The sequence below is a fragment of the Echeneis naucrates genome, chromosome 15 (assembly GCF_900963305.1).
Source record: "Echeneis naucrates chromosome 15, fEcheNa1.1, whole genome shotgun sequence".
NCBI classification, from domain to species: domain Eukaryota; kingdom Metazoa; phylum Chordata; class Actinopteri; order Carangiformes; family Echeneidae; genus Echeneis; species Echeneis naucrates.
In genome coordinates this window covers 22,384,215-22,398,580 of record NC_042525.1, presented here as the reverse complement: position 1 = coordinate 22,398,580, position 14,366 = coordinate 22,384,215, and the positions used below count along the sequence as shown (strand labels likewise).

The following is a 14,366-nucleotide window of genomic DNA, read 5'->3' as shown; positions in this document are numbered from 1 at the left end:
TATATATAAATATACATTGACATAAGAAATATTTGCAGTGGAATATGTGTGCAGTCGTTCATGAGCTTGACAGCTGGTTTATGGAGAGATCTGGGAGACAGCCTGGTGATGTGTATATAAGCAGAGCGTGTTTTTGAACTAAATCATACAATTGAGATCTTATATAATATGTATTTTGGGTTTTCTTTCAGCAGGGGGGCGACCTTGCTCCGAGTCCTGAGACGGTATTTAGTTCTCGCGATACTTCGAAGCCTGGTTTTTGATATTCTCCATTTTTTTCCTTGACGTGGTCGTGACATTGGCTTCCGACTGGTGTCAAGAACCGGCATTCAGCGAAAGTTTTTCTTTGTTCGACGTGACGCTGATCTCATCCAGATTATCCATGATACCAAACCGGGGAGTCCACAGCAGAAGCACACGGTGAGTTCGGCTGGAACATTTGGCTGTTACTTTGAGTTGAACGGGGTCAGGTGTTGGCAGGCGTCAGAAAAGTCTCCGACAGTGAAAAGCCTCCAGCTGGCGTGACGTTCGTAAGGTTCACCTAAATTTAACAGCAACACAATCATACAGTCTGTTTGACCAAGAATGTAACGTTACATTCTGTAGACAGTATCCGCTTCCTGCCGGTGCTCATCGGCCGGGTTTCGCCTGGTGTAACATTATAAGTGGATGTTAATGGACGTTTTATTCATCATTAGCATGGACTCTGGATTTTGGCACACACAGTAAAGACACTTGAACTTAACCATCTGATTCCGCTGTCATCTACGCCAAATTCCACTGCATCACCAAGCAGAAGAGGCCAAGGGCCGTTTCAGAATCAGAAATTGTTTTATTGTCACTTGGACAAGGGGAACGCAGAAATAAAAGATAATAAATATAAAATAAAAAGGAAATGTATGTTTAAAAATATACGTACATACATAGATACACTGAAATTAGAATATTAGAAATAATATTTACAATAGTGCAGCAATGTGCAAATGTTTCATGAGGTTGGCAGTCGGCTTATGGAGAGATCTGGGGGAAGTTTTAGTAAAATGTTGGGAAAGTGTGAGGTCTTTCTTTCAGACAGACGTACCCATAATGTTTTCGTGACTGAACTGGGACAGCTGCTTGTCACGTTCAGTCTGGGTTAATGTGCAGCAGACTTATCAGCTGTGTTGGCCCCTGTCATATCTTAACTCATCACAAACATGTGCCAGTGTCAAATGGTTGTTGATGTTTTACACGAACACACGGCGGAACCCTCCCCCAGCTGAGAGTGTACGTGTGGGCTGACAAGCAATGATGGCGGACATGCAGGAGAGTTTCCTCATTCCTCTGTAATCTTACAGCCCCGTGAGACAGGTCATCCAAATAAAGAGCGGTTATACTGAACAGCCCGCATCGGAACCCCGATCCGACAGATCCACCACCAACATGAGGTACAGTGCCGGAGCGTTTATCGGCTTCATTCACTCGTTAGCTGCCGGGTTAGCCTCCTCATGGCTTTGTTATAAGCGTGGCCGAACTGTGCCACACACAGATCACAGAAATAAAATCCTGCTCTTACTGGTGTTGTCAGGAAACTTCTGTCTTCGCGAGAAAAAACCCTGAAGGTTATATTCAGTGAAGGTCTACATTTCTTAGCTTGTAAAAATAACAAGCTGAAAATACCATTAGAGGTACCGGTCCAGTGTCGTCACGGGTTTCACAAGTAGACTAAATGAGCTGAGGGAATTATCTTGTTGATAAGTGCTTTATGTGGTCACATCTACAGCAACACTTGATCATTTTGAAATCATAACAGGTTTATCCACTCAAGCTGTCAGATGACAAGAGGTGAGTTGCAATTATGTTGCAGAATAAGAAATGCACAAATAAGGCACTAGTATTTTAATAAGGTTCTTGCTTACAGTACTGCAGTGAATATACCTGGCTATGATAAATGTTAAATTTATACTGTTGAACAATGGCAGCAGTGCGAAAATTAACAGGTTTTTGTAGTCAGTTTTCAATCTAAGTCATCTTGGGGGGGAAAAAAAAAAAAAAAAATATATATATATATATATTCATTTTTCTTTTTACTATTTGCAAGAATTAGAAAAAAAAAACAATGAAAAGAGCAATTGATAACATAAATGATTTGGTATTCTGTTGTCATATGCTAAGTGATTCTCATTTTTTCTGTTGTTTCTGTCACTGTTCTTGTGTGCCGATTTACTGGCAGCTTTAAGAGATCTTCCTTTCTTAAAAACATTGACTTCTGTGCCCTAAGGGAATTTAAAATTTGAAAATTATATTTACAAATTGACATCCATACAACTGTATAAGGCACTGACTGATGTGATATTATATGATAATGAGTATGTATGTGAATAATTTTCAAAGTTTAATTACTTTTATTTCCATTGTGACAGTGAAAAATGTCTTTGTCTATTCTATTTTTAATGATTTAAACTGTTGACTGTTGAACACACAGTGTGGAGCTCAAAAGTCAGTCTGTTTCTCCTTCAGAGAAAATGAAGTTGGGTGTTATCAATGGTTCATTCAGTGCCCAGCTGATGGTCTGTTCAGAGTTGATACTGAAACACTGCCGCACCCACTCCAGTGGAAATACTCCAGTCTGTTTGAAATACTTAACTGTTGGAAGCAATCCAAAGTATTTGGAAGTACTCCACTGTGTTTGAATTACTTCAAGGTATCTGGAAGTATTTCACTATTGAAATCACCCCATGGTATCAGGAAGTATTTCGCTGTTGGAAGTACCCCCAAGTATGTGGAAGACTTCCACCTTTTTGGAAGTACTTCAATGTTGGATGTGCCCCAATATGTTGAAGGGATTTCACAGTTAGACATACTCCACTGTTGGAAGTACTCCACAGTATCGTGTAGTATTTCACTATGTTGCAAGTACTCCATGATATCTGAACGTACTTTACTTTGTATGAAGTACTTCAAGATATTCTGAAGTACTTCACTTTTGGAAATACTCTCTGGTATCTGTAAGTACTTCACTGTTGGAAGTACTCCATGGTATCTGCAAGTACTCAGCGGAATCTGGAAGTATATCATCTTGCCTGAACACATATCCTGTCTGTAAGTACCAAGAGGTGCTCCACCATGTCTCTATGGAAGTGTCCCACTGTATTTCTAAGTATATCCCAGTGTTTGTGTAGTACTTTGTTTATGCAGTGATGTCCTGCAGAATTGTGTTTTGTTTCTGTATTAAGGTGGACTGTTGACTGTGTCTGAAAATATTTCAGTGGTTTAACCGGTTTAATCCCAATGTATCTTGGTAACCACCCAATTATCTGACCAGTCAGATAACACAATGCTGTGTGTTGACAAACATCATGTGTGTCAGCGGACCACGACGCAGTGTCAAGAGAAGAATAGAAATAATTGAATCTGTTGGTTGAGTCGGCCATGATTCAGCTTGTGATTACATGACATCACTCACTCTAGCATCATCAACCAGATCAAGGAGTGTTGCACGTCAACAAGATTTTCCAGTCTTTGTCGTGTGTTCATAATTTTAGTCAATAGCTCTATTAACATTCTGCATGATAACTCATTACAAGTCATTCAATTCATCTCTTACATTCATTTGGATTCAAGAATCACCTGTAGAGGAAAGTACCAGATAATCAAAGCAGATCAGGATGTGCTGAAAATAGTGCTGATGTTGATTTTATAAAAAAAAAGTTGAAGGGAGGGGAAAGATTGCAGTATTAGTTAAGAAAACAGAAGAGAAAGTACAAGGAATCCTTGTTTCCTCAGTTTCATTTCACCATCATAATGGAAAGGGAAATTACAACATAGGTTCTGAAAGACTCAGATGGCGCTAAGACTGAGAGGAAAGTCTTTAAATTCCAGACAGGATTTGGACACAGCAGTTGTTTTGTGTTGGGCTGCCAAATTAACTTTGCTGAAATCCCCTTAAACACCACGTGTGAAATTACCAACAGTATCTTCTTTATGCTGCTGTTCTGTTCTCCTGTCAATCTTTCATCAGGCCAGAACAGTAGGCAGAGCAACAATTTTTAACAGTCTTCTCCATGCATCAGTCAGAATGTTTCCCTTCCCAGAATAAAATGGAAGCAGTGTCGATAGACCACAAGAGGAGGGCTGGCAGCAACATTTCATCCCAGTTTATTAATCAATCCTACAGACTGGTTATAGATGTATGTGGTCATACATTTGTGAAACTGTCATGTGTAAATTCAATAGAGGACTTCTCCTCTACACAGATTGATGACCTTGTGAATAGCACAATGGCCTCACTGTGTTCAAATCACATAATCATCTGCTGACAGAAAGTCAAAGCTTCCTCCATTGCTTCCTTTAGCTCTCAGCAGTGATGATTTTATGGGCTTTTTTGCTGATAAAATCGTAACAATCAGAGCCAAAATTCATCAGCTCTTACCTACAATTGGCAGTATTCCACTGTCAAATGCAGCCGCTTCTGAATCAACTGTAACAACTGCTTTGTGGTTGGAATCTTTTTCATCTTTAAATCTCTCCGAGCTGATTTCTATAGTTTCATCAACTAAACCAGCAACTTCTCTTTTAGATCCGATACTTACCAGGCTATTTAAAGATGTTTTTTAATTAATTAACATGAACATTCTGGATTTAATAAATGTGAGTTTATCTTTAGGTTTGTACCAGGGCCTTTCAAGATTGCAGTTATATGACCTTTTCTCAAAAAAACCTAATCTTGATCCAAATATTTTGGCTTATTATAGACCCATATCTAACCTCCCTTTCATCTCTAAAATTCACGAAAAACTCCTTGAAAAACAATTATGTGAACATCTGTGTATGACTGGCGTGTTTGAAGAGTTTCAGTCAGGTTTTAGAGTACATCACAGCACAGGTAAAAGTTACTCACCACATTCTAATGGCTTCAGACTACAGATTGGCCTCCATACTTGTCCTGTTAGATCTTAGTGCTGCTCTTGGCACCTTTGTCAATAGACATTTGTCTATAGAGACAGAAGCATGAAATTGGGATCAAAGGACCCTCCATAAGCTGGTTAAATCAGACAGATATCAGTTTTTGTTCATGTTAAGAATAGCTCTTCGCACATTTTAGTTAATAATGGGGTGCCAAAGGGTGGACCAATCCTTCTCACCCTGTATATGCTTCCCCTAGGCAATATCATCTTGAAGCACAGCATCAAATTTCACTGTTATGCAGATGATACTCAGTTACACTTGTCATTGAAGTTGAATGAAACTAAACAGCTAATCAGACTTCAGGCCTGTCTTACAAACATAAAGACCTGTATGACCTGGAACTTTTTACGTCTGGACTCAGACAAAACTGAAGTTACCCTCTTTGGCCCTAAGCACCTTAAAGCATTATCTGATCATTTAACCACTCAGGACAGCATAATCCTGACCACCAGGTCCACTGTCAGGAATGTGGGTGTCATTTTTGATTTTGTCCTTTGCCCGTCATATAAAACAAGTCTCTAGGACAGCCATCTTTCAGACACATTCCTTCTCAAGAGGATGCAGAAAAACTAGTCCATGCATTTGTTAGCTCTAGACTGGGCTACTGTAATTCACTGCCATTAGGATGTTCCAACAATTATCAGAACGCTGCTACACATATATTAAGAGGAACTAGAAAAATGGATCACATTTCACCTGTGTTAGCTCCTCTGTATTGGCACTCTGTTAAGATATGGCACAATATGAATAAATTTGGTTTGATTTGATCTGTTTCAACCTTTTTTATTTTGACATTTTGGACTTTGTGTCTTGTCCAGGATGCCATCAGCAGAGGTAGCAGCAGCAAATGGGCTGAAGCAGTGCCAGCAGGCCCAGGCTCAACTGGAGGATGCCATCAGTAGTGTGGCGAAAGCCGAGCAGCAGTTGAGAGAAAATGCCAGAGAAGTAAGCATCTTCATCTCATCATCTGTAACCAAATGTGACCCGTGAGTGACATGTGAGAAGTGCCGTGTTTATAAACTGCTGGAATCTGCTGTTGTAGCTGCTTTGGTCCTCACGTGTTTTTTTACTTGTAGTGGGAGAAAATTTAAATTGCATACTGCAGGAAAATGAGCAGTTAATGAAGCCAATAGGAAATTGTCTCTGCCTCAACAACTTCCTGTACTCCTGAATCAGCTGCTGATAAGAGCCTGCAAACATTGACGATGGTCTCAGGTTCAGGAGGTGAACTGAGTGACACTGTCTCACTGCAGCTTATTCAGAAATGAGCCATAGTTCAGCCATGTTGTATCTGAACTGAATCTATCCTCATTTGTCAACATCTGAAGTTATAAAGTTTGACATCAGATCAGCTGAAATCACACATTAATTATTCTAGTCATTGTTCAGATCTGGAGCAAAGGTGTTTTCTCAAAAGATTCTTTACAAACCATATGATTCAGTCCCTAGAGCTCCTGATCCAGAACTCATACCTTAATGAGCTCCAGATATTGATCTGAGGACTGTTGTCAGCTGATCAGAACTTCTTTTCTGAACTCCAAATGTTATTTAGTGCTGGGTCTTCACTCATGAGTCCAGTCAGTGACTTGAACAGGTGCTCATTAACAGTCAGGTATCTCTGGACATGTACCATAGTTGACATTTATGTTAACTGAGTAGAGCTGTGATATTTGCTGGTTTCAAATCAATTGCTAGTTGCAGCCATGCAGCTGATCTGCCACTGCTGATTTGAACAGGGGAAGTAGCCAACCTTAACAGTGGGCTGCTAAGAACTTCGACAGTTGGCACTTAACCAACCTGGTATGTTGTTAACTGGAGCCCCTCCCCGGCCTTCCTCAGCTGTTCCAAGGATGCAGCAGCTCCAGACTGGTTGATATCAGCATCTGAAGATGTTGCTGCTTCTGGTAGTTGAGTCTGATCTGTTGCTCTGATCCTTCTCCATTAGTCTGAGACATTCATCATTCTGTGCTGCTTCACTGCTGACTCACTCTGTGTGTGTGGTCAGAGAAGCACCACCATAGAGGCCCTCACATTGTTCTGTCCTGCACTTGTGGTTGCAATGATAATCCAGGATGAATTATCCATTGACAGGCCAGATCGTGTGTGTGTGTGTGTGTGTGTGTGTGTGTGTGTGTGTGTGTGTGTGTGTGTGTGTGTGTGTGTGTGTGTGTGTGTGTGTGTGTGTGTGTGTGTGTGTGTGTGTGTGTGTGTGTGTGTGTGTGTGTGTGTGTGTGTGTGTGGTGTGTGTGTGTGTGTGTGTGTGTGTGTGTGTGTGTGTGTGTGTGGAAACGTGACTTGAGGTGGAGCAAGCAGAGGTAGCATGTAATAGACTAGAATTGGACAGAAGGGTGTGGTATTCTGTGCATAAAAGAGAGGAGGACAGAGACACTCGCTCATACCACTGATGAACTAAGAACTGCTTCAGTTTCTGGACTCTATCTGGTTTGGTGTGGTGTCGTGGAACCTGCTCTTACCTGGTTTAATGTGTTGCGATATAACCTGCTAGAGCTCAAAGGTAAGTTAAACCTCATACTGTTACTATTAAAGCACAGACCATATTGGTCTGGTCAGAGCCGATTGTTTTCCGCTGTCTCACATTGTTTTCATCTCTGGTTATTCTGCTGAGCCTGCACTTCAGATAAACAGAGGTTAGCAGTGAAGGGACTTTGGTCAAGAACTGAAATGCTACAATCAGCAGTTAGTATCTGATGATCTAGCGTCTCTCTTTCTGTTTTCATCATTGCTTTTAATTTTTTATAAAACTCTGAGAACAGAGGAGAACATCTGCTAAAGGATTTTCATCAACTGTCTCCCCTCTGATGAGCTCACCCCATCTCCCCCTCTGAATACCACACCTGTGTATTTCCTCGGTCTCCCCCTTCTGAAGACATGACCTGTGTGTCTCCTGACCTGTGTCTCAGGTGCGTTCAGAGCTGCAGAGCTGTGTGAGCCGTCAGCAGGAGGCGCTGCGTTGCAGAGAGGTGTGGCTGCTGGGTCAGATCGAACTACTCGAGCAACTCAAGACAGAAACTCTGCAGCAGCAGCTCCACCAACTGCATTGGGTATATAAATCATGAAATTATTATTTTCATGATTCTTATTAAATATTTTATCTGCTGTTTTCTGTCAAAAAAGGTTCCCAGATCCCATACAAGACTTGACCATTCATAAATTTAAAAAAAAAAAAAAAAAAAAAAAAAAAAAAAAAACCAGAGCAGGAACATTTAGAATATATGGTAACATCAAATCTGTGGAACAACATTGTTGTGGTTCTTCTGTCTAAACAAGTTCTCAATTCTGGTCCCTCAGTCTAAACATGTCTTCAATTCTTGTTAAAGATGTCTGAGGGGAGTGACCATCTACCTGTGCTCTGTTTCAGCTCCGAGGTCAGTTTGATGTGCTTGCTCATCAGTTGCAGAATTCCAACAACAGCAACGACCTGAATAACCATCTGACCAGCTGCATGGAGAAGTAAATACACACACAATGCACCAACTGTAACTGTGCTACAGCTGTAAACAGTAAAAACCTGAACCTCCTTCAGATATCAACATCACTAAACAAACTGAGGATAAGGAAGGATTCACTCATTGAATGCTTCACTGTCATTCATAATGACCCTCTCACTACTAATCTATAGATGTTGAGCCTTCTGTCTCAATGTCAGTTGTTTTCACCAGTCTGGAGATAAAAGCTGCAGAATCTCTGTTCAGACATGTCCAGTTCTGCTGCACTGCACATCAGCGTGCTAACTGCAGCAGGATTGAACTGAGGGGTTTGATACAGACGGACATTCAAAGATCTTAGAACGATAGAATATTCATGATAAGAAATATAAATAAGTTACAACTAAGTTCTAACTGCTGCAGCTTCTACTTTCTGTGGACGGCATTACTTCTTATGTCCTTTCACAAAATTTCATTCAAAATACAGCTTTTTATGTTTCCTGTGGTATCTGAAATTTAGTAACAATCATTTAATCATGAAACACTGAGAAAAGACCTAATCAGCCGTTTCTAACTTTACATAATCAAAGGTTTATTCTGCCGCAGATGATGGTGATAGTCTTCCTCAGTAAGTGGCGTAATGGGGTGTTTGTTTTCTCCTCCTATGTTTGCAGACTGTCTTCTCTGAGTCTGACACCAGAGGAAACACCTGAGATGAGTTTCCACGCTGACACTCGTTCTCTGAAGCAGGCCATCACATCTTTTGGCAGCATCAGTGCTCAGGTAACACGCGCCCATACGCACACAACACAAACAGGTGTTCTGAAGACTGGAATGCTGACCAGGTGTATTTTTTTTCTTCCTGTCTCTAGCTTGTTGAAGGTCTGCCCTCTCAGAGCTCCACTCACCAGAGAGCTCAGGTGCAGAGTTGTCCAATTGCAGCTAAGAAACAGGTAACCCCAATGGCAGGAACATGAAGGCATGTTTGCTGTCGTGTGATCAGGATCAATCTGGTCTCATTTTTTGGATCCATGTCTCTGCAGAAGACTGAGGTCAGCGCTTTGGGTGATTGGCTGCTGGGAAATCATCCAACCAGCAGTGCTCTTATTGGTTACCAGTCCAGCAAGAACCCTCAGGATTGGCTAATGGCACACAAGGAAAGCAAGGTGAGAGTTTTACTCTTCCAAAGATCCACTCTGATCCAGACCAGGACTTGCTGAGAAAATAAAACCAAAAATGCTCCGTTATGTAAGTTGTAGATTTTTTTTATTTTGCTCATCTCTAATGGGCAGACAGCAATTGTTTATTCTTGAAAACTTTCAATGGATGCTGAAATGTGATGAATTTTCAACAGACTACTCTGTCACTAAGTTGTACAGTTTCCCCTGTGAATTAATTAATAGTCAATTATGCACCTTTATCCAAGGAACTAAATTAACTGAACTCAATAAATTACCGATAGTAATCGATAGTCTATAGATAATTTTCAGGCCCATGACTTTACAGTTTGTGGGTCATTAATTACTTCCTATGTGTCTTGTCTTTGCAGACAACCTGTAACATCCAGGCCTCAGTGGACTTCCTGCAGGCCTGGGGTCAACTCAGGGATCTGGAGGAGTGGCTGCTTAAGGACCAGACTTCTGTCAGCAGGAAAAGAACAAGCAGCAGCTGCAGCTCCTCATCCTCCTTCTCTATCGAGAAGATTGAAGAATCAGAGTTCACTGCCCCCTCTAGTGAGGAGGAGGGGGAAGGAGAAGAGGAGCTGAGTGACTGGCTCATCACCCCACCTACTGTTGCCATGGAGACCATGTCAGATGCCCAGCGGTGGCGGCAGGTGTTAAGGCCTTTTGAGGACGATTGGTCATCCAATGACTGGCTGGCAGTGCTGAGCCGCCCGGCTGCCGACTGTTCCTCTTGCTGTCAGACCACCAAGGCCATAGAGATTGAGAACCTGGGCCAGCTCAAGTGCTTGAAGACCCCACCTGCCTCCAGTCCGACCTCTACCTCCCCTACCTCCCCTACCTTGGCTCCCAGTACACTTCCATCTGTCGTTCCCCCAATGACAACCCTGGAGGCGTGGCTCCAACAGGTGGTACCAGTGCAGCAGAACTGCAGGGCCAATGAGCTCTGCTCCACCTACTCAGATTGCGTCTGTGACGAGAACTGTGGTAGAGAAGCCCTAAACATGTGGCTGCTCCAGCAGGATGGACAAGACAAGAACGGCGTCCCCGTGGTCAAGAATAATGCCACTACAGAAAAAAACAACCACCCGACCCCGAAAGGAGCCCCACCCACCCTGCACCACAGAGAGCAGGAGCAGAAGGTAAGACCCCCACACTGTCTTTTCATCTACTGTGTACCATTCTCAGCTTTGTATTTCATCAGGGTACCAGGTGCTGTCGTTAGTTTATACAGTCCATCAGTCAGTAATATGACTCAACTACCAAAACAAAAAAGCAACCTCAACATTAAAATGCACTTCCTACTAGGGAAAGATCACAAGACTATGACTGAAGGCTGTCTTGTCTTCCTAGGTGCAGGCCATCCTAGAGGCTTGGCTCCACCCTACCAACCACTCCTCTTCCTCCTCCTGCAAGACTCCTCTGATGGCTCTCACCTCCTCCCTGTCCAGCTGGGTGGTATCTGAGGAGAAGGAGAAGGCAAGCAGGGAGGACCATAGTTCTGAGCTCCTGCCTCCCTCCTCCTCCCCATTTCACAATCCGCTGATACCAGACCTTTGGGTACTCCGAAAGATCCCAACTCCTGTTCCAGGGTCAGGAGGTCAGCCCAAGCCAGCTGTAGAAGAAGACGACAAGTGGCTGCTAAAAAAGAGGAATCAGGCCCAGGTAATACAACCAGGAGGAAACCCTTCTGCAACAATCTCCTGGCTCCTCTCTCTGTTCCCTGAATGTACTCTTGACTTTTTTTGTTCTCAGGAGCATTTGGTGTTACCTACAGTTTGCGACCTGTTCTCCTGTATGAAGGTGGGCGGGGACAAAGAAAAATGGCTGCAGAAAGCTCCTGTTCAGGTGAGTTAAAAATCCAAACCGTCACATGGCTTCTCTGCTGCTTTAATCTGTTCATTGTGTAAGGTGCTGTTTCCACCTGTCATCAGCAGCCCTTTTACCACCAAGCTCAGAGAGGAGCAAGTGTTTGATCACAGATCAGATCAACTGAAGAGGTCCCAACAAATCCCTCTCATCGCTTGTGTCTCTGCTTTCTCCCCAGATGTGATTGACGATGATGTTTCTTCTTCTTCTCACTTTAATGCTGACCAGTGCACACAACAAAAAATGTAACCATTGCCTTCTTCTACCTGTGACATCACAACGCTGAGGCAACATTCTCCTCCGATCAGGATTGGACTGATCAGAACATTAAGGGGTGAACTGTGGGGATTAAATAACCTCAGTTTGAGGTTAAGGTGCTTTCAAAGCTTCAGAAACAGATGAGAGTTAAAACGCTAGAAAAGCTTTTAGAGAATGAATGTGTGTAATGGACTGAGCCTGCCACACTTCATCCAGAAAATCATCATCATCTGGGTAATTGTTAATGCAAATAATTCTTTGTGCTGCTGCTTTACAGCAGTATATATATAATAGCCTTTCTTTTAATGGATCTTGTTTTAAAAGCTGTTTTTATCACCTGTTTGGAATATTCTTTCTTTTTCTGTACCTGCTTCCTTGCAGCCCACTTCCTGTTCAAACCTCGAACTTAGTTTAAATGCAGTTTTATTTTCCATGGTGACACCTGTTTTTTATTTTTTTTTTTTTATCTGATGCAGTGTCATTAACCCTAACCTGGCAGAATCAAAGAAAGAATTTAACTATCCAGAAGGCTTTGCAGGCATGGTGGTGGCCTTTAGCCTGTGGGAAGACAGGTGTCACGACTCTGTCAGCAATGAATGGTGCTTCTTATTGATGCTCTGCTGTGGTCTTTTGTGACGTCATCAGTTCTCTGCTCTAATTCTCTTTAGAAATAAAACATCATGACATCATTGCTGTGTTTCTGACATCACTCTGCTCTTCACTGCAGTAAAGCACTGACACCACAGATATTCTGACCTGAGTTTAAGTACCAGAGGAAAAAAGTCCTGACTTTAGAGAAAATAATGATGCATTCATATATTTAGCTGTTGTGAAGGAGATTTTATTTTTTTGATATTTAGAACAGGAATAAAACTATTTTCAATGACCTGCAGAAAAGTGTGATAAATGTTAATTCTAGTCCTGTATCTGTCACTACCTGCCCCAGTGTTTACAAACACATTTCACATCAGTCATTTCACAGCCCCTGAGAAATTTAACATAAATTCCATGAAGACACTGAGCCAATCTTGATTGGCTGTTTTTTGAGTGATGGAATTCAGATTTTTTTTTTGTTGTTGTTGCATCAAAAAGTTGAACTTGGACATGACTATCACTGACACTAGACTGTAAATCTGAAGCTGACATGCCTAATGTCAGTTGTTCTCTTGACTGGATGCTGTAATTGTGCAGCTGGTTAATATCAGATGATCTTCATCGGAATTAAACAGGAAGTGGACTCTGGTTTCAGGTAAAGAAAATAAACATTTGTTTTTACATTGAGGGGAATTTATTTAGAATTTCCCAGAGCCAGCCAGGAGGAAGTTTATTGTTTCAGTATGATGAAGAGAGAATCACCTGCAGCTTTTTTTTTTCTGTTTCCTGTTTCCTTGACACTTAACAGTTGAGTCCTGCTGCTGAGGAGAATACTCACTTAGATAAGGTACACTCTGACACCCAAGCACAAAATCTGCACCAGAAGGACATAACCTCAAGTTGTAATGATGATACATACCAAAAATTCGTATTGGTAAATGACACCCATAACAGTTCAGATCTGTAGACGCTCCCAGCTGACCTTAGCCTATCACATAGCAGCAGGTTTCAGACAAGCAGATTTAACTATTGAAACCAATAACACCATGAGGATCTCAACAATATGATTAAGTTACGAAATTAATTTTGGAAACATTCATTGAATTACCAAAATGTTCTGAATACACACACAAACACAGAAACGTGCCAATAAACCTTCTGTTTACTGCAGCTGATGATGTTACACCCACAACCAGGAGACACTGATAGAAAAAGTCATTTTCCTAAGACACACTAGCTGAATTAAAATGCTGATCTTTTCACAAAGATGAAGCAACACATAAAACCATGAAGTTTCTACAGTACTTCACAAATATGCAATAGCTGAAGAGTGAGCTTGGACTTTGAGAAATCCACATAATTTCCTTTGTCTTTGAGGTGTTCAGCAGGAGGCACTTTTTGTGACTCCAGTCACTGAGGGCTTTAATCAGATCCCTGTTTTCAGATTTCCATCCATCCCGATACACAAAACAACAGCACTAGCAACAGAATATTTCTGGATGTGGCAAGACAGGAATGGAGCCGGAACGCCAATGTTTATCTTTACTGTCCCAGAGACATATTTTCCCGACCTGAAAAGCTCTGGCCTTTCTGTCATGTAATCAGTGATACGGGATGCCAAGTGATGGGTCAACTCACATCCATTTGAGCTTGTTTCTAAGGATGATGGGTCCAATGTTGTTGAACGCACTTGAAAAATCAAAGAACGTAATTCTAAAATAAGTACCATTACAGGGCAAAATCTGTTGAAAAACTGGTTGAGTTTTATTGTTCTGTCCACATTACCCATTAATTGCCATCTTTTCTTTTCGCTGTAACAAGTGATGCTGTTGATTTATCTCCACACCTCACAGTTGTTGCTCTGGTTTAATTCCTCTATTTTCTTTCTATAGTTTACCTTTGCCTGATTAATCTCCTCTTCAACTCATTCTGCACCTGTTAGCTTCCTTTTTTGGTTCTTCTTATGAAAAGAATCTGTTGGTTTGACCTGATGAAAGAGGCCCTCGAAGTTCAAAGGTCTTTTTCACAGAGCAATGATCCACATGTGACCAGCTGGCTTTCTCCGGGAACC

General features: G+C 41.7%; 1 protein-coding gene across 3 annotated transcripts; it reads left to right on the top strand.

Annotated features, from left to right (window-relative positions):
• Positions 1-276: 276 nt before the first annotated feature.
• On the top strand, positions 277-12,390 carry ncoa4 (nuclear receptor coactivator 4). Of its 3 annotated transcripts, none has more exons than XM_029521391.1 (11): positions 277-420; positions 5,766-5,892; positions 7,869-8,009; positions 8,327-8,418; positions 9,068-9,176; positions 9,266-9,346; positions 9,437-9,559; positions 9,943-10,716; positions 10,928-11,239; positions 11,330-11,422; positions 11,622-12,390. In XM_029521391.1, exons 1-11 carry the CDS (start codon positions 383-385, stop codon positions 11,625-11,627), a joined length of 1,896 nt encoding a protein of 631 aa, XP_029377251.1. In that variant the 5' UTR covers positions 277-382; the 3' UTR covers positions 11,628-12,390. The 3 variants fall into 3 exon arrangements, with proteins under 3 accessions (XP_029377251.1, XP_029377252.1, XP_029377253.1); XM_029521392.1 differs by lacking the exon at positions 277-420 and adding an exon at positions 1,224-1,427; XM_029521393.1 differs by lacking the exons at positions 277-420; positions 5,766-5,892 and adding an exon at positions 7,203-7,462.
• The last annotated feature ends 1,976 nt before the right edge of the window (positions 12,391-14,366 follow it).